The 18,536-nt window shown below is 48.2% G+C and overlaps 1 protein-coding gene across 3 annotated transcripts in view; it reads right to left on the bottom strand.

Annotated features, from left to right (window-relative positions):
- The window catches only part of LOC118778339 (probable E3 ubiquitin-protein ligase HERC1), a 68,840-nt gene that overhangs the window by 37,859 nt on the left and 12,445 nt on the right, over window positions 1-18,536 (bottom strand). For 2 of the 3 annotated variants that reach the window (XM_036529839.1, XM_036529841.1), the window contains exons 9-32: window positions 18,176-18,320; window positions 17,761-17,932; window positions 17,134-17,268; window positions 16,045-16,210; window positions 15,124-15,249; window positions 14,271-14,480; window positions 13,956-14,108; window positions 13,433-13,565; window positions 12,068-12,259; window positions 11,229-11,441; window positions 8,948-9,121; window positions 8,056-8,170; window positions 7,540-7,666; window positions 6,982-7,153; window positions 6,055-6,352; window positions 5,170-5,236; window positions 4,897-4,945; window positions 4,337-4,572; window positions 2,605-2,802; window positions 2,252-2,372; window positions 1,804-2,044; window positions 1,045-1,211; window positions 574-735; window positions 194-291 (exon numbers count right to left, since the gene is read on the bottom strand). In XM_036529839.1, coding sequence (XP_036385732.1) covers window positions 194-291; window positions 574-735; window positions 1,045-1,211; window positions 1,804-2,044; window positions 2,252-2,372; window positions 2,605-2,802; window positions 4,337-4,572; window positions 4,897-4,945; window positions 5,170-5,236; window positions 6,055-6,352; window positions 6,982-7,153; window positions 7,540-7,666; window positions 8,056-8,170; window positions 8,948-9,121; window positions 11,229-11,441; window positions 12,068-12,259; window positions 13,433-13,565; window positions 13,956-14,108; window positions 14,271-14,480; window positions 15,124-15,249; window positions 16,045-16,210; window positions 17,134-17,268; window positions 17,761-17,932; window positions 18,176-18,320 — 3,870 coding nt within the window. The remainder of the gene's footprint in view (window positions 1-193; window positions 292-573; window positions 736-1,044; window positions 1,212-1,803; window positions 2,045-2,251; window positions 2,373-2,604; window positions 2,803-4,336; window positions 4,573-4,896; window positions 4,946-5,169; window positions 5,237-6,054; window positions 6,353-6,981; window positions 7,154-7,539; window positions 7,667-8,055; window positions 8,171-8,947; window positions 9,122-11,228; window positions 11,442-12,067; window positions 12,260-13,432; window positions 13,566-13,955; window positions 14,109-14,270; window positions 14,481-15,123; window positions 15,250-16,044; window positions 16,211-17,133; window positions 17,269-17,760; window positions 17,933-18,175; window positions 18,321-18,536) is intronic. The other variant, XM_036529840.1, reaches the window with a different exon arrangement.

Raw genomic sequence — 18,536 nt, 5'->3', positions numbered from 1 at the left:
AGACACAAGGTAACTGCAGAGGGCCCTATGAGGGGAATAGCAGGCATACAGCCGTGTCAACATCCATCAGCCTAGGCGGGTATTAGACGGATGGAAAACCACCTGGGCGGTACATATCCACTACCCGAGTGATCTCACACGGAGTGAACTTTGATTCAAACTTCAGGATACACGCGGGGCTGATCAAACTCACCTGTTTGACTTGCATCGGGTCTGAACAGGCGGGGAGCAAGGCCTCCAGGATGTGGAAGGCCAGCAGTTTGGTTCGCAAGTTCCAGAAAAGCGGGGAGCCTGTTATTAATACACAAGCGCGTTGAGCCAGGACCTGGTGCTGATGGGTACTGCAGCTTCATCTTTACGGCACAAGCTTGAAAACCTGAACTAGGAGCATCTGAGCACACTCCTTTATACTGTACAAATGACCTCTCAATATGATTTGCAACGTTAAGCGAAAGGTTAACTGGAGGGCCCTTTTAAACTTGCCATTTCTTACCGCATAATTAATCTCCCCATACGCTCTGCAAGATTAAACAAAGGAATAAAAAGACCAAGCCTAGACCGTGACCAAATGACCTGAGGTGGCTCTGTGGGACACGATGGTCATGAGCGGGTCGATCCACTTGACGAACGCGGACACCCTCTTGGTCCCCCGGAGCGACACGATGCGCCGCAGGAACACCAGGAAGTCGGCCAGCTGGGACTCCGCGATCCGGCTGCTCCGGGTCACCTCCCCCTCTGAAAAACAGCAGGGTCCGCAGGGAGTCAGGGCCAGAAAATGAACCTGGCAGGGGTTTCGGTATTGACGCGGGCGGGGGCTTCCTCAACTCTGGTCCTGGAGGACCGCAGTGCATGCCAGCTTTTCTTCCAGCAAAACGACTGTTCACCCTGCTCAATTTGTCACTGTCTTGGTTAAGCTGATTTGGCCTCCTCCTCTAGTTCTGAGAGGGTCTGCGGTCTAAGGACTGCCAAGAACCTGCTGGACTGCGGCCCTTTCGGACTGGAGTTGATTAGCCCTGGGTGAAAGGCCGAAATGAGCTTTCTCACTCTCTTGCTTGGATTTCTTCCCACCCGCGCCGTGGTCAGCGATATCGGCCGCGCTGCTCTCCAGCGCCTCCTGCTGGTGGACTATGTGCAGGAGGCCCTGCAGCTGCTCGCACATCACGTCCATCAGGGCCTGCAGTACGTCCAAGGGGAGGGCGTCCTCACAGGCGCTGGGGTCAAAAACACCGCGTGGTCACCGCACAGAACTCCAAAGAAAACATTTCACTGGATCGCATGGATTTCTATCCCAGAAGTGTGGGAGTCCAAAAATGACACAGCAGAACTCAAACCGAAACTGGGGTAAACACACAACGGACGATAAAAAGGCAACAGTGGGGAGCTATGGAAAACTGCTGGCATTAGTTTGTACTTAATCCACAATTGCCTCAGTAAATATCCAGCTGTATAAATAGATAGCATGTAAAAACTGTAGCCTTTGTAAGTTGCTCTGGATAATTGATCCTGCTAGACACTAATGTAACATAATAAATTAGCTAATTTGATGGATGGCTGCTATTAAGTAACCTCAACAGAGGAACACACTAAAAACAATAGTCTGCAGATGCTTAAGCTTAAAGAGAGCTCGATGACAATGTAAAAATGGCCTCTGGGTGCAGGCAAATTTGACATCTTTAAATGGAACATGTTCTTCAACCTCCTTTTACATAAGCCACAGGCACGCACCGGAAGAGAGCCTTTCCGGTAACGCCTTTAACGCCTCTCTCTCCGCGTGCGGGCCCCCCCCTGCCCCCGCCCCCTCACCTGGCGGCGATGGCCAGGATCTGCAGCAGCCGGGCGCTGGCCAGCTTGACCGCCCCACTGAGCAGCATGTGGCCGGACACGGAGGCGGCCAGCCAGCGCTGGTTCATCAGGACGCAGGTGTTGTCCGTCAGCGCCGACAGGATCTCCAGGATGCCGCCTTTGATGATGACCACCAGGTCGACGGGCTGGTAGTGGAAGTTGAGGGCGAACACCGTGGCCAGGAGCAAATGCTGATAGGACCCTAAAAGAACGTGAACCGCATCTTACGCTCCCTCGTTACATACAGTTCTCGTATACTGGTTCTGACACTTGCTCATTTAACTTGAATGGATACACTTCTGTTGTGGTGCGAGTCGCTCTGGATGAGAGCGTCTGCTAAATGCATGTAATGTAATGCAATACTGTGTTTTTTCTGCTGCTGCCATGTACACAGTATCCCCACACAAACCTGTCTGCTCCTTCTCCACGAGGACTTTCTGCCGCAGCACGCGCACCACCTGCTGGTAGAGAGTGTGCGCTGCGGCCTGCAGCTCTCTCTGCGCGCCCATCTTGGCGGACTGCGTCCCTGACTGAGGGACACAACATAGAGGGTATCACTCTCCCGGTGATGAGCGGCACCCGTGTGGCTGTGCCGGTGCGGGCAGCAAACCGAGCAAAGCCTAACGCGAAGCCCTGCAACCGTACACGTCGTTCATCGATAATTTAAAGGCGCTGCTTCACAGAGGCGCTCTGACTCGATGCGTCACGAAGCCCTTTACATATCCCCGTGTGAGGGAGGGTGCGCTCGGCCGCGCCGCTTACGGTGTAGTGGTGCATCTTCTCGTTGCTGGCGGCCCCGGTGCCGGACATGGGCGCGCCCAGGCCGAAGCAGCCGGACAGGAACTGCAGCTGCACCGACTGCAGGAGGCCCGGGAAGCGGGGCGGGGCGGTCGAGCTGCTGCTCTTCTCCTCCATCTCCGCCAGGAAGGAGGAGATCTGGCACAGGGCCTCCAGGCGCACCTGAGGAGAGGGGGGTGGGGGGGGGGGATGTTGTCTTCAGCTGAGCGGTGTTTCAGAGACACCTGGAGGTCTCTTATATGAAGAACCACGCATTTATAAACAGAGCTAATGACTGACAGAGATATCTGTTGGTAAATTTTGGAAATCTGACAAATAGGACCAACTGGTGATGAATAGTGATATTAAATAAAAAACAGCAATGCATATAGTTTTATACTCTGTGATCACATGCAGCACTATTTTGGAATTTTGGAATGTTTAAGAGAGCTAATTTAGTGCATACTTTCTCTTTGCTCCATTGAGATTACCACAGGACAGCCCTCCCAGGACACCGACCCGTAGATACAGAAAGAAATATCTGCATCAGACATGCCTGCATACTCCTGTTGCTGGTTACACGCAGCACTACGTTCGGGCTTAAAGCTGACAATATCAGATCAGGACATTTTAAAACTCTCACCAGTATGATTTACAAGCCCTTGATATGATAAATACTGCTTTTGAAGATGATATGATTTAAATATCTGCACTTATCACAGTAAACAGTGACATGCAATCAGTCTGTGTCCAAGCCAGAAGACAAATCTGAGCAAGAAGTAATTATTTTTGTTGTATTTGCCTCCAGAAACTAGGCTGAAAGCAGAACACTGCATTGAAAGAAAAAGGGCAGAACCCTGTGAAAGGCACTGCCACTGTTAACCACCACAGGTGATCAACCAGGGGAGCCGGATCAAATTACACCGCATATTCTTCTGTCCTAACAGAGGAAGGGAGTGTGGAAAGAGTGACTGTTGGGGGTGTTGCACGTGACGATATGACAGTACAAAAAACTGGATGTTGCCCAACCCAACATTCCAGCTGTTTCAAAAATGCGATAACCCTGCGATACTGCGGTCACAGTGTGACCTTGTACTGCTGTTGATAAAACAGGGACTGTGCATTGTTTTGCCTGTTGTTCCACAGCTCCCACCGGGAGAATGTTGAGTGTAGAAATTACTGCACCCTGATGTTTGCTTATTAAACACCCCATGACAAAGATGAAAACGAGTACATATTACATTGATTTTTATCAGGCAAAATGCTGAAAACAGCGCTCTGAAAGTAAGCAGGGCTATTCATAATTAAGGCCTGCAAAGGGCATTGATTTGGTGTGTTCATGGTGCGTCCAGATAAACACTTTCCCTGGGGCTCATTTTGAAACATGCACTGCCTTCTAACAGCTGATTCAAATCAATTTCGAGCTCCAATTAGACAAACAAGCTAAAAGCTAATGGCAGGACGACCCTCTGAGAATTCCTGAAAGAACAGCCCCAGATGGCCAATAAAGCCGAACAACTCCCTTTAACCCGGTGTCACATCTGATCTTAGTGACATTCACGGCTCTAAAACACGTCTCCACAGTCCGACACAAGGGTCGGCCAACATGACGTTGCATCTCGGCGTGCCCCCTCTTCCTCCTCCTCCTCCTCCTCCTCCTCCTCCGGGTCAACCCCCCCCCAGACCCCGCCCCCCCCTCTGGCCCCTGCGGTCGTACCTCGGCCCGCTGCTGCTGCTGGGCCATGGCCAGGGTGATGGCCTTGGGGTCGGCCTGGCCGCCCGCCTCCCTCTCCAGCAGGGAGGACGTCCTGAGGAGGCTCCCGCACAGGAAGTGGAAGACCTGGCCCAGCACGGGGGAGCTGCCGCCGGGGCACAGCGTGGCGCTGGGGCTGATGCACTGCCGCAGGCGCTCCCACGCGTCCTTCATGATGCCCAGGGAGCACAGCGGCAGAGCTGCATGGGGGGGGGGCACAGGGACTCGTCATAGGGGGGACAACACACCCATCCAAAGCATAACCCTACACCAGATGCACACGCCTTCACAACAGCTCAATGGCTACCGTGTGACTTCACTGTCAGCATTTAGCTCGCTCCTTTAAAGTCACTGAGTGGTTGGATGACCATACTTCTGGTCCTCATTGTGAGTAGAGTTAGTAATAAAACTCACCGGATTCTAAGTGACACAAATTAATACAGATTATAAGCATGCTTTAATCCTGCTTAAAAGCATTTTTTTTAATCAATAAACAGCATTATTTAGAAATAACTGGAGCCTACCCATTTTGTTCTTAAAGGATCCAGATGGATTTCTTGATTGGTCGGGAATCTTTACGTGGGGATGTGAAGAAACATATTAGCAGTGACAAGAAGCAGTCAATACTGAAAAGGCACGAGGAGGAATATTGCTGGAGATAGGTACACATGCAGTGGTAAAAAAGTGGGGCTGTAGCCTTGTGGAATAATAGAGTTAATACAGGAATTCCGCAGTATGACCCTACGTGGTCCGAGGAACGTAAAGGGTGTTCCTAAAAAGACGGAACCGGTACGTACTTCCTTCTCCCCTTGTCTCCTCGCCTCTGGGGTGAGGCTGAATTCCGACGTTGACGGGAAAGACTTCCTACACCGGCAAAATAAAACAAATGAGGAACAATTCCAGCATCGCTTTTGTTTTTGGATGCGACTGTGTTGTATCGTGTTGCTCTCCACTGATTCACAGAGTTTTGTACAGAGACCGTGTGACTGTATGTTATTGCTTTTTTGCCTTGGTTAGTTTCGTGAGTGCATTTTAACTGCTAGTCTAATTAGTCTGTAGCTCTGGCTTCAACCTTCTCAGCTGGCTGTTCATCCACTCTTTAACTGATCAGGGCATTTATTAGGTGTGCCAGCGCTGAAGTAGTGGCCTCTTTCTCAGCCTTTGTTGTACAAAAGGGAGTTTATCTACAGGAGTAAACCCAGGGAGGCCACCGGAGGAGACCTTGGGCATGTGCTGATATTGTGTTAGAATGGTCCACTCCTGTAGGGTATACTGTGTGGCACTTGCATGTTGGCCAGATGTGCATTTTTTTTCTCAGCCTTGTGTGTTTGCCCTGTCATTTGCTAATGTTTTGATGGTGGTGGCCTTGTTTGTGTGACATTTCATGTTGTTTTATCGGACGCCCTTTGCGCTTGACGTGTGGACTTGCTCTGGATAAGAGCGTCAACAGGATGTCAACAATGTAAATGTACGGTTATGTATTTCAGCTCTAGAAAAGACAGTCTGTTGGATGTAAACAATGTAAATGTAATGGTAAATGTACTCATCTTTTATGTTGCTCTGGATAAGAGCATCTGCTAAGCAACAAAATGTAAATGTAAACACCACCAATTTAACTGCATAGACTGTGAATTATGTCCCTTGAAAAGCGCCTGTGGAGGTGAGGAGAGGCGCCCACGCACCTGAGCCCGCCGCTGTCTCGCTGCAGGTCGGCCGGCTCCTCCTGCTCCTGCCACGCCGCCCGCACGCCCAGCAGCAGGAAGACGCAGCGGGACACCACCAGGTGGCAGGCGGAGGGGAAGGACAGGCCCTCCTCGGAGCCGCGCCGCCGGTCCCAGTGACGGTGCGGCGGCTCCCTCTCGGGCGTGCCGGGGCTCTCGGTGCTGCTGGGGAGCGTGCTGGTGCCCGACGACTCGTACACCGTCTCGTTCTGCTGCAGCTGCATGGCCTCGCGCGTGGCCAGGAAGCACTGGAGCACCTCTGAGAGGGGGCAGGCCAGGTCACGCGGTGAGGGTTGGCTCTGCCACTACATTCATCATCTGACACATTACTGGGATGTGGGCTCAAGAGCAAAGGATCATGGGTTCGCATCCCTGGAGGGACACTGCTAGTTTACTGTGACCAGGAAAACTCCAGGTCTTTCACAGATGACACTGTGTGCATTGTAAGGTGTCCTAGATAAGGGGGTTTGCTGAGTAAATACTGTGAGAATAATACAGCTAGAGGTCAGTTGTAGAGGCGTAACCTAAAAATGCATCACTACATGTGTACTGTTACCATTCAATGCAGTAAATCCACTATCGCCCAATATGAAATCAGAAGTGAAACTTAGACAAGTAAAATAACAGAAGCTAGCAAATAAAAAAACACTAAATACTTGAAATAACAGCATATTCGGTGGCATTGCAGGCTTTGGTTCTAAATTTCTAGCCTCTGATACAAGGTGTCCCTTATGAAATGAAACTGTACATGTGTCCTTAATTCCTTTTATATGAATTTATGAACTATCCTTAAAATGTAAATGGACTGTGTATCCCACCCAGAGCACTCCTGCTCCAGAGTCAGGCAGGCCACTGAGCTCTAGTGAAGAAAGAGATGTGCTTGTTTACCCGGCAGGTACATACTGCTGATACTGGCCGAGTCCTCCTCCGGGACCTCGTCCTGGTTGTGTTCGGCGGGGGCGGTCTGGCCGCCCACCTCGGCCTCCTTCGCCGGCCTCTCTGAGGGGGCACCGGAGCCCTCCTGCCTCTCGTCGCCGGGGCTCTGGGACACCAGGGAGCTCTGAGGGAGGTGCAGGGAAGGGCTTGAAAGTCACAGAATGAACACTACTCCCCGCAACCTATGCGGCTACATCCCTAGAGCTTATGAGTGACGCTGCAGTCAGTACGGCTGGCTCTAAGATCTGCAGCTCTCTTTGGCGGTGCTGCACCAGAATTTCCCATAGTGCACAGGGCTACTACATCTTTTGCAATTCCGTTAGCAATTCTCTTAGTGTTTACAAACAGACAGACCGTATATAGGAACAGTACACTACAGTAAACAGTACTACATTACAAACTGACAGCCTGTTTAGATTCTGCTGAAGGTTTGCTACGAACACACAGCCTGGATCCCTCACGGGTTACTGTGAGCCTCACGCGGCAGTGTGAGAAATGCGTTCGCAGTACCTGCTTGGTGACAGATGGAGTCTGAACGTTGGCAGAGTTCCCGGGAGAGTCCTTATGCGACAGCAGCGTGCTCCGGACCTTATACACCATCTGATAGATTTCAATCAGCATTTCACAGGGTTCATACCTGCCATCAGAGACAGACAGTGCATCAGGTTATCCCCTTGCTGAATGACAGTTTCCAACAAAGAGCCTGTTCCTGCTTCCACAGCTCTTTACAAGTAGGTCTACATTCAGGTACATTCAGGTGTCTGACAAATCACACCCAGCAATTTTATCTAAATACTGCTTATCTCTAATATTAATGGTACACTGGACTGACTCATCACACATGAGTAAAGTGTTGAATAAGTGTTTGGATGAACACCACGTTCTTGTGCAGAGCCAAGTGAGTGCATGAGTAAAGTGAACGCATGCATACTGCAAAGTGCAACTAATTGTGCCCGTCGGTCTGTGTGTGAGAGCGCGTGAGAACGGCCCTGGCCGGGGACGACCCTGCAGGCCGGGGACACTCACTTGTCCTGCCAGTATGCCTCGTCCTGAAGGCCGGTGTGCTTGAGGAGAGCGGCCAGGCTGCAGCGGCACGCTGTCTCCAGCAGGGGGTCCCCTGACGGACCACTGCTGTCCCAGTCTGCAGAGCGAGGGGGGCAGGGGAACAAGCAACACAAGGGCATTAAAAAAACAAAAAAAAACAGCAATGACTGTTTGAAGAACCTGATCAGATTTCTGATAACTCTAAAAATAAAGCATTACAATTAGGTTTACAACAGTCATGCTGCAGGCAGTGTGGTTACAAAGATGTAGACCACTCATAAATATTTTGGGCACTAGAGACATTCAATAATTCTGACATGACATATGCTTAACTATAAGGAAGACACTGGGCTTCGACATGCTTCAGAGTTGTCCTATAATCTATCTGGTTAATTTCCCTAAAGGTCTGTTTGAGAGTGATGGATGCTTAATGAGAGTTCCCCCAGCAGCGAGTAAAGCTACCACAAAGCTTGGGTGTTGAAAAGATTCATTACCTTACATTATATAATTGTCATCTAGCGTATGCTCTTATCCAGAGTGACGTGCATACAATTTTATCCATTCATACAGCTGGATATTTACTAAAGCAAATGTGGGCTAAGTACCTTGCCCAAGGGTACAACAGCAGAGGGGAATCAAACCAGCAACCTTTCAGTTACAAGCCCTGCTCCTTAAGACTACGCCACACTGGACACTAACGCAACAACACAAGAACACTGGCTTGCAGTTATAACCAAAATCTGTGTGATGGAATCAATCACATTTAAGTTGAGACTTCAAGCGAAGAAAACCAAGAGTAAAAAGGCTGCGAGCCCAGATGGCACGGGCTGGGGGGGGATTACGGGGCGGGGGGGGGGGGGGGGGGCAGGCTCACCTCTGCTGACGGCGTACTCCTTCATCCTCCTCCACAGGCCGCTGGCGGGCTCCCGGGCCACGCCCAGCGCCAGCTCGATCAGCGTGCCGTTCTCCTCGCTAACGTTGAGCTCGCCCAGCCGGGCGTCCGCGGAGCCCAGCAGCACAGCCTCCGTCAGCCAGGCCATGGCCGAGTCTACAGGAGGGGGGGGGGGAGAGGACCTTCTCAGAGGCGTCATTCGGATTACCCGGCCACTTCTCAGACTTACACAGCGTTTTACAAACAACCCACTTACATTTACTGCAGCAATGCCTGCCTCTGGATTCATTTACATTTATTCATTTGGCAGACACTTTTATCCAAAGCGACTTACAAGTGCAAAACACAAGCAAAAAAGCAAAAAACCTGCAATATTCTTGGCTGCAGACCCAATTCATCACAATGATGCCCTAGACCTTTAATATTGTTATAATTAGATGCCGTTTCACAAGGAAAAATTGTGTACATTTAATGTTTTAAAGTACAGCTGTACATTAGATGCAACCCTGTCTCTTTGCTAGTCAGGAGCGAAAAAGTGTTCTTAAACACTGTGGTGAATAAAATGCTTAAAATGCAACATACATTTACACATTTTTTCTGTAAAAAAAAAAAAAAAAAAAAATGTGCGAGCTTTTTTTGGAGTTGATAAATAAAAGCAGCATATGTGCGTTCAAAGAATTTCAAAGCTGTTGGGTACAGTGTGAAATAGTTAAGAAAAGATAAATACCCACTCACTGCTGTAGCGCGCCCACATACCAAAGTTTAATGAAATAAACATTTCGCCGTGCTCATTATCAGTCAGGTCAGGCCCGGGTGGTCGAACCTTTGCTTCAGTTTCATTAAACTTGTGTGTCGGATTGTGTGTCTGCATTGCAGCAGTTTGCAGGCATTTGTCTTTTCCTGGCTCTTCATGGAGTGGTACACTGCACCACACATAATGAGAGGGCAATCACGGAGCTAATCTAAGTTCTGCTTTCTCCCTGCAGCCTGGTTGGAGCAGAGCCTGTGGCAGTGGCAATGCTGTTTAAATCCTTCATTCTGAAGGAGCAGTCTGGAACACAATCGCTGTGTGGTGTAACATTAACAAATGATACGTCGTTTAAATTACCGACACGCACCGACACACTGCTATGAGGTGAACTATAATTTCATAAGCACAGATACCGTATTATCACTGTAACTATTGTTCTTTCCGGTGTGGCAATTTCAGTGTTCAACGTTTTATTCAAATATATTTCACTTGGTTGAAAAGACACAATGATAAAATTACTGTAATTACCAGAATTACCAACGAAATTATGCTCCGTGTCTGCCATGGAACCCAAGCTCTGCATCCAGGGTCTGAATTACGAAAACGTGTCCGTCCGACATCAAAAGCAACTAATGAAGAACGTGATGGGTTCCGACTGGTTCATTTGTTAAGGCGTTCATTTTTAGCACTTGGGTCTGAAACTGGCCATGTCATTTGACAATAGCGACTTAGACTCCACAGTGGCAGAACATATTAGCTTTGTTCTAACAGGGATCGTGGTGGGAAGGCTGGTCAGAGTTACCTCGCCTCACCACTCTCAGTCACCCTGTGATATGTCAGGCACTTCTGAGCTCCCAGCTGACATCAGTGGAGTAGCGCCTATCCTCCAATGGGTGCCCACTCTGCTACAGAGCACTGTGTGACTTGTAGTATGAAAAGCAACCATTGGCTACATGTGAGTGCATGACAGCATTGCATTTGTCTTGCTTCAGTGCTCCTGCACAAGTGCAGAGGTTGTCACGGTGAGACAGGGCTCACACACGATTAGCAATTCCAAAACAGGGTTGCATAAAGGAGAAAAAAAAAAAAAGAATTTAAATAAATAAATAAATGAGAGGAGAGAACGAGTTTCAATTCTGTGAAACAAGGTCGCCAGCTAAATAAAGAAAACTACTGTTGAAAGCACCATCAAAGCGAAAAACCATGAAAAATCCATCCAAAGTTCACTGACCCACAATGACTTCATGCCACGTTTTCGCTAAGTAAAAATGCTACGCATTGATGAAATTTGGAGCGTATCATTCCAACTTAAAGCACAGAGGGGTGTCCCGTTTTTCCTACCCAGCATCACCCTGAGTGTAAAAAATAGTCATTTCTGTCCACATTACCTTTGGGAGATGTCAGGTATGTTTTGGATTTTTAAACTGAACATAATCTAAAATTTTTGATATTCATTGCTACTGAAATGTTAGACATCAGTCTCAGTTATGATGCTTGCTAACTGTCTCATACCCAATTGTTCAAAGTCCATCTCCAGTCCATTTCTCAGAAGTGGGTTCTGTAGCCAGAACTCAGAGGTTTTCTCCTGAACCGACGGAGGTGGGCCCTGTAACATCCCTCCAAGGCACCGGCCAATTGCCAGGGCTACAGATCTTTCCAGGTCCAGCAGCCACACCCAGGACTCTGACTCCGCCCCAGGGGCAGGGCTCGTGCCCTCTGGCAGTTCTGAAACCACATGATTAACATCTGTTACTCATAGTCAACTTTAGAGTGATGTGGAACATCACTGTCTGTCTCAGCCTCATAGTCTGCTCTGTACTGGAGGCGTGTTAATCTTGACCCTAACTCTAAGGGGTACATTTACAAGAACTGATAAAATTTGTAAGAGGACAGAAGAAATGTAATCTAGAACCTGAAAATCTGCGGAAAAGCAAAGCCAGAAACAGCCATGAGACAAGCAGAAGCCTTTGTCTTTCAGTGCCAGCGATACAAAATTCCAACACACCCTCTGATAAACAAACCACCCCATTTACTTGTGACTGTCTCGAAATGCTATCTAAATGAGAGTCAGAAGAGTTGGGACACTGACTTGCATAACTCAGACTTTCTTTTGTGGTTGGGAAATAAGCATTTCCTGTCCTTATTTGTAAGAGACCGCAAAAACGTCCAAAACCACAATTTATCTAAAACAAACATTTTCAGAACTTTTACCACTTATTAGTGTTGACCTTGCCATAATAACAACCCACTACACTGGTAAGAGAGAGGATATCCCTGCGATGCTACATTTCCCCCACAGAGTCTGTGCCTGCACAGATGTCCTGCCTTCCTGTGATTGGCTGCCTGCTCACCTGCGGACACGCCCTCCAGCTCCATCTCCTCCAGCAGCCCGGTGTCGGGCAGGAAGCAGTTGAGCTCGTTGAGGTGCTCCAGCAGAGAGAGGAGGTGGGGCAGCAGGGGGCGCACTACCTGAAGAGGCAGCAGCAGGAGCGAGTACATCACCTGGCACAGCAGGCTACCCGCCACCGAGCTGTAGAGCACCGCTGCAAGGGGGCAAGGAGGATGGAGGAGGTCATTAAGCCCACCAAAATAAATACTAACCACCACACACAGAGATAAAGAAAAGTGGTAAAAAATAACAAAACCCAGCCGTGGAAAGAAACAGGGCCATGGCTTACAAGCCCAAAGCCCAATATTATACTAAATTTTACACATTACATATATATTACTCAACAACATATTATATTACATTATATTATCTTTAAAATGAGACCAGCCAAAGGAGAAAAAGACCTCCCCAAAAACTGTAATAGCATTCTGTGCTATTAGTTCCTATTCATACTAGATCAAATGCAAACAGCCATTTATGTTGTCGCACACTGTATAATGATGTAACCATATAAACGCACCATAAGCTATGTAAATATTTCAGGTAGTGATGGATGTCCCCCTGTAGCTTGTTTGCTGATAAAAGCAAATGCTGAATAATGAATTTTACTTTCAGTCTGACAGCTTGAGGGGGATTCTCCTAATCCTGTGTCTACATCCATTTCATTTTACCAGGTAATATAATTTGAACAATTTTCAGGGAACAAGGCAAATTTGTTTGACGCGGTTCCATCATTAGCCGTCGTGGATGTTCACCAGTTTGAGTTCAACATTCTAATTAAACAAAACAATCCAATGCCGTCGACCTACATAAGATTAAACAATGGTCGTTCATAAAATGCAAGAAGCAGTTAACGTAGCAAACATAAATCTGATGTAGGTCAAAATAAAACTATTAAAACAGCACAAGGCAATAAATCTATCAATAAATGTTGCTCTGCCATTTCCTCTGAAGAGTTCTACTGTTGGCTGCTCTACCACAAAACTCACAAATGCTCAAGGACAGGCTGGACTGGAGCATCCTTCAAATCTGACTGATTGGGAGTTACAACAACGGCATGTCAATACCAATTAGCAACTGAACCAATCAAGTTAAAGTATGACTCCTAATCAATATTCATAGCCACCTTCTACCGTCGGAGTATTTTAGCCTCAACGAAGGCCAGAGCTCTGACATAAAGTACCTCAGAGTCATTCGTCCTGCATTGGCTCATAAATTATCTCTGGTAGAGGCTAATGACTCACGGCCGCTGGAGTGTATTATGCATATTGCGCTGCACCCGCGGATGTGGTGTGACTGTAAATTGGGCCGCTAATGCTGCTCTTACTGTGCAGTTTCTTGATGACGTGCTTATCCAGGGAGCTCTCCTCCAGCAGGAGGGTGGACCTCCTGAAGGTCTCAGCGGCGTAGGGCAGCAGCAGACACAAGTGTTTCTGGAGCAAAGTCACACTGCTGTCATCCTGCGGGAAAAACCATGAATTATAAAATGTACAGGATATAATAATATATGAGATCTAGCTGTAAAGTAGCATTGTGATAGAGAGTGTACCGTGGTGTTACAGTAGACATGGTAGTGGTGTAGGAGCAGTAAGTGCAACTTGGTGTTAGCATTGTAGTATAACTATATGGAGGTGGTTTCTTACTATTACAGTGGTGTGGTAATAGTAAGTATCCCTTTCCATTTCATGAATACAGAAAGGGAGTAACAGTGAATTCACCTCTGCATTAGTATGGAGTAGTAACCATGAGAATATCTTCATGTTGGCGTGGATGCAGCAGTGGTGTAGTAACAGTGAGTATACCTCTGCGCTGGTGTGGATGATACAGCGGTGTGGTAACAGTGAGTATACCTCCGTATTGGTGTGGATGTAGCAGTGGGCCAGAAGGTGCTTGTGCATGGCTGACAGGAGATGGTGGAAATGAGAGGGAGGGTTGGTCTGTTTCGGAGCCTGATTGGACTGCTGCTTGTCACTGTTCTTCTCCAGCTCACCGAAGGCCCGTTCCTGCAACAACATTAATGAAGGCCCCTCAATAGAAAGGTTACAGTAGCATATGACCGGCAGTAAAATGGCTGTGTGGATGGGGAACAGGCAGAAGGAACGGTAACCCGCATATTACGCAACAAATGAGAACTGCGCGAGGCAGCGGCTTCCTGTGAGACCTACGGTATAGAAGCCGATGCTGAGCAGGAGCGTCTTCAGCAGGACCTCGGCCAGGTGGAAGTGGTCGTGGGTGTCCGGGCTGCCCGAAGTTCGATCGGGAGAGGGAGGCGGGGGGAGCCCGGCGGTGAGCTCCCCCGGGGAGCTGTACCCCAGCAGGGAGGCCACGTGAGACTGCTCCTGGAGGCTGTTCAGCACCATGTCTAGCTGCAAACGCTGTGGGGGGGGGGACACCACTCCGTTAGCTGCTCCTGCAGGGGAGCTTCTTAAAATAAAAAACCCTTAACGGGTCACACTGCAACAACGTAGAATGTTCCACGCAGAAGGGTCTCGCCATTCAATCCCATCTTTGCTAAAAATATGGAGCGCCTTTACCCATTTGTTGTTACCTTCAGCCCATGTGTCTCAAGAATACAAGCTATACCTATTCAGAATGTTCATTCTGGGCAATTAATATTAGAATAATCCATGGCTCTGAAGACCAAATATTTGAATAATCCAACCCTCTATTCTTTTGTCGAAGCCGAACATCATTTTTTTGCCCACGTACATGAGGACTCACTGTAAGGAAATCAGCATTCACTCAGTTAGGTAAACTCATAATGTCAATTATGATAATAATCCATTAATATTTTTGTCATAAATTATCAGATAATAAATACCTTATAATTTATGGCAATTCCACAGGATCCTCTAAAAAATGAGAAGGAATGAATCTTTGCATTTTTCCCCAGTTTGTAGCTGACTAGTTCATATTTTAAAGCCTGACCCATGGTATCGATCGGTGATCTCATGTTGTAATATTTAACCTATTGTCTGTAATTGGTGTCGTCCCCAGTGCGCTTGGCTTGGTGCTTACCTGGCCCTTGGAGAGGCTCTCCCAGCTCTCCGGACCCTGAGGTAGAAGTGAGTGGAGGAGTTCTGTTCTCTCCCTGAGGGGGGGCAGCAGCAGCGAGGCTCCGATGGAGAGCGTGTTCATCACCGCCTGCACACAGATACCGGAGCACCTGATTACATGCGTGAACTGGGGACAGCATCACCCCCTCCCGGTTTACTTAGACTGATTCTCTCACAAGGCTAGTCCAACATAGCAACAGTAACTAGGGAGGGCATGACTCCAAATGAAAGGTCAACTGCAAAGGTCAATGTGGGAATAATAATAAATGAGTCATTTTGTGTGGGTTTTTTAGTACTTTCTTTCTTGCTCATTTCTCTTTTTTCTCCTAATTTGGAGTTGACCTCTGTACTATACCATCTCTTTGCTCACCCTCTGTACTCTCACACTACGTTACAATTACATTACAAGTCCCAGAACGCACCACAGCAAAGCAAACACCAAATGGAGGACAGGTGCATCTCCACTGATCCCATTTGAGGGATTCACAGGCACCACCTGCCCCACTAGAGTACATCACAGTGACAAGATGAGCAGATCCTGCCTGACTCCACCTCACCCCAGCAGAATGAAGCCAACGGTTTTCTGCCGCTAGGTTCCTGGTCGTTGTCGGGAAATACCACAGCTCCGACTCCTGGGTCTGAGCTGTAGCACTGCTAGCCTGTAGCCTGTGCAGAAAAGTGCCTTAACTGGCTGAGCCACTCTGCTGCGGTGCATTCTGGGACTTGTGGTGTGAATAACGGTTGTGAGAGCACAGAGGGCAAGTGAAGAATGGTGTACTACAAACACCCTGTAGTGTTTATCTTCCTTCCTAAAAATTCCTGATTTACAAAGCTGACACTTGGCATAAGTTTCCCAGAGGTACTGACAGATTCAAAAATGTACCTGCTGTATGGATTCGGGCGCGCTGGAGTCGATGAGCCTAAAGAGCAGGTTTCGGAGGGGCCTCCCCTGGGCCCCCAGCACAGTGGCCCCCGTGCCACCCGCATGGGCCAGAGACAGGTGAATGGACAGCAGCTTCATACACAGCAGCACAAACTGATGGTGCTCCCTGGAAAACAACGCATGCACACATTAATGACACAGGTGCACATACCTTCAATCTGATCCTGCAGCTTGAGAGACCACACCATTTGCACAGCAATTGGCAGCAGAAGAAAGGTCAGGATATTTATAGCACATTTATAGGACACTGCAATCTATAGAAGATTTTCCTACGAGGGAAAATGTAATAAATTGTGATATATTTAGAAAATGAAACACTTTATTTCATCTGTAGTGATAAATTGAGAAACATACAGTTCAGCCCAAGAATATATTGCAAATACATTTAAAATACATTCATGCAAAGCAGAAATGTATTGCAATATACCAAAATTGTTTAAGTAATTAAATTAAATTAAGTATTTTAAATACTGAGCCAAAAATATATGCTCTAAAATATATTCTCGATATATAATTTTTGCTGTATGGGATGGCCCAGTAGAAAATCACGTCTCAGTGCTCAGTGACATGGGACTGGGACACTGCTGTTGGAAAGGCCATTTTTCAAAAGAGACGTTATAGGTTCTCATTAAGTGTCACAGGGCAAAAAGTGCGGTCTTCATTGGTGTCCTGGCCCAGCTCCCAAACCACCTCTTAAAATCCCACCATCTGGCCAAATAAATCTTTTCCTCTCCACCTCAGATGACTTGTGGCTAGCGCTCTGGAGCCAAAAGGGCTGCCGTGCATCACCCAGGTCAGCGCTAAGCTGTGAGTGCGGTTCTAGAAAGTTCCCCTCCCTGCATTGCAAAGTGCACTGAGGAACGTAAGGGAATACAGAAACGCGAATGGTTACCATTACTGCATAATTCCATTTTCGACACAGCTCAATTGGATGAGGACGGTAATTAGCCGAATGAGCTGCCGGCGGAGGCCCCGAATCAAAGGAGGGTGTAACCGTAAGCTGCAGCTCCCCACGGCGCGGTAACGCACCTCTTAGAAGGGAAAGGGGCGGGGGGCGTGTCGCAGCTGATCCCGTCGCAGTAGCGCTCCAGGAAGCTGCGCAGGTAGGCGAAGGTGCTTTCCTCCAGGTCGACGCAGAAGGGCCTGTGCCAGGCCACCAGCTGCCTGCGAAAGAGAAACGGCTACGAATGAAAAATTCATGAGTCACGAAGCGGGAGGTCCGGCTCGGCTCGGCTTGAAGGCCGGCGAACATATATCAGCGGAGGGAGAACACGACGCCATTACGCTAATGGAGCCGGGGGAGGGGGGAAAAAATGCAACCAGACTGGCAGCACGCGGGATAATCGCTGCTATGCATTATGCCACGCTGGATTTTGTGTGTAACAGTGCGGTCTGAGGAGAATGAACTCGTTGATTCACAGAGCAATGTATGGTTCACTCCCACATCAAAGCACAGGCCTGAACATATTCTAGGGTTGACAGTCCTTCTGCATCCTCTATCAGTATCATCTTAATTCAAATTAATCTGTGCTGATCCAATTAGTTGGAGGTGCAAGGCTTCATAAAGGGTATTTAACTGGAGGCAACCCTGTCTTGATATAGACACTGCATGTCCCTGTCTAGTTGCCGGCGTGCAGTTCGTCTGCTCCTGCTTACCTGTCTGTAGGGACGGCCGTCCAGGCCAGGCTGTGGGAGGTGCCCGCTGTGATCTGCTGGATGGACACGCCCTCCAAGCCAATCACTTTCTTCGGTTTGGTGACGGGCGTGGAGGTGTGTCCCTGCCCACACTGGCCCATGGCATTGTTGCCCCAGGCGTACACTTCATTTTCTGTAACCAGAAGATATAAAACACAAAATAACATATATAGTATAACATAAAATGTGTCACGCTTTCATAGGAAAAATCCTTCTATAGTGTCAAATTCACTTTCAGACATCAATGGGAGATAGGGAGTGTTCCTGTTTTAACATGTTTTCACATGCTCTGGATTTGGCATGCCCGTGTTGGCTGAGGAGGCATATGTTTTGCACAGGTGAAGCTGAGTATGGGGAATGCAGATTTGGCCCTGACCGTGGGAGAGAGCAAGACAGTGGCTGTCCCCGCACGAGATGTCGATGATCTTGGTCACGCTCAGCTCCTCGATGAACCGGGGCCTGAGAGCCGTCGTTTCGGACGAGCCACACCCCAGGCACGATCCGCAGCCCCAAGCGAAGACCTGGGAGAGACAAAGGACAATTGTAACACTGGAAAACAGCCTGTTCAAGCCGGTGCTGGTTTTAAGACCAGCCATTCAAAGAGATCTCTTAACATTTTACCTACTCGTTTGGTATATACATGGGTCAACCGACCCCATGGGTTATTAGTCTAGTTAATCGTGCGCATATTGAAATTGTTGTGTTAGTCCATGGGTGCGTGTGTGCGTGTGTGTGTG

The sequence above is a fragment of the Megalops cyprinoides genome, chromosome 5 (assembly GCF_013368585.1).
Source record: "Megalops cyprinoides isolate fMegCyp1 chromosome 5, fMegCyp1.pri, whole genome shotgun sequence".
Taxonomy (NCBI): domain Eukaryota; kingdom Metazoa; phylum Chordata; class Actinopteri; order Elopiformes; family Megalopidae; genus Megalops; species Megalops cyprinoides.
Note: the sequence above shows the minus strand (reverse complement) of the source record. Positions and strands in the feature narration are given on the sequence as shown.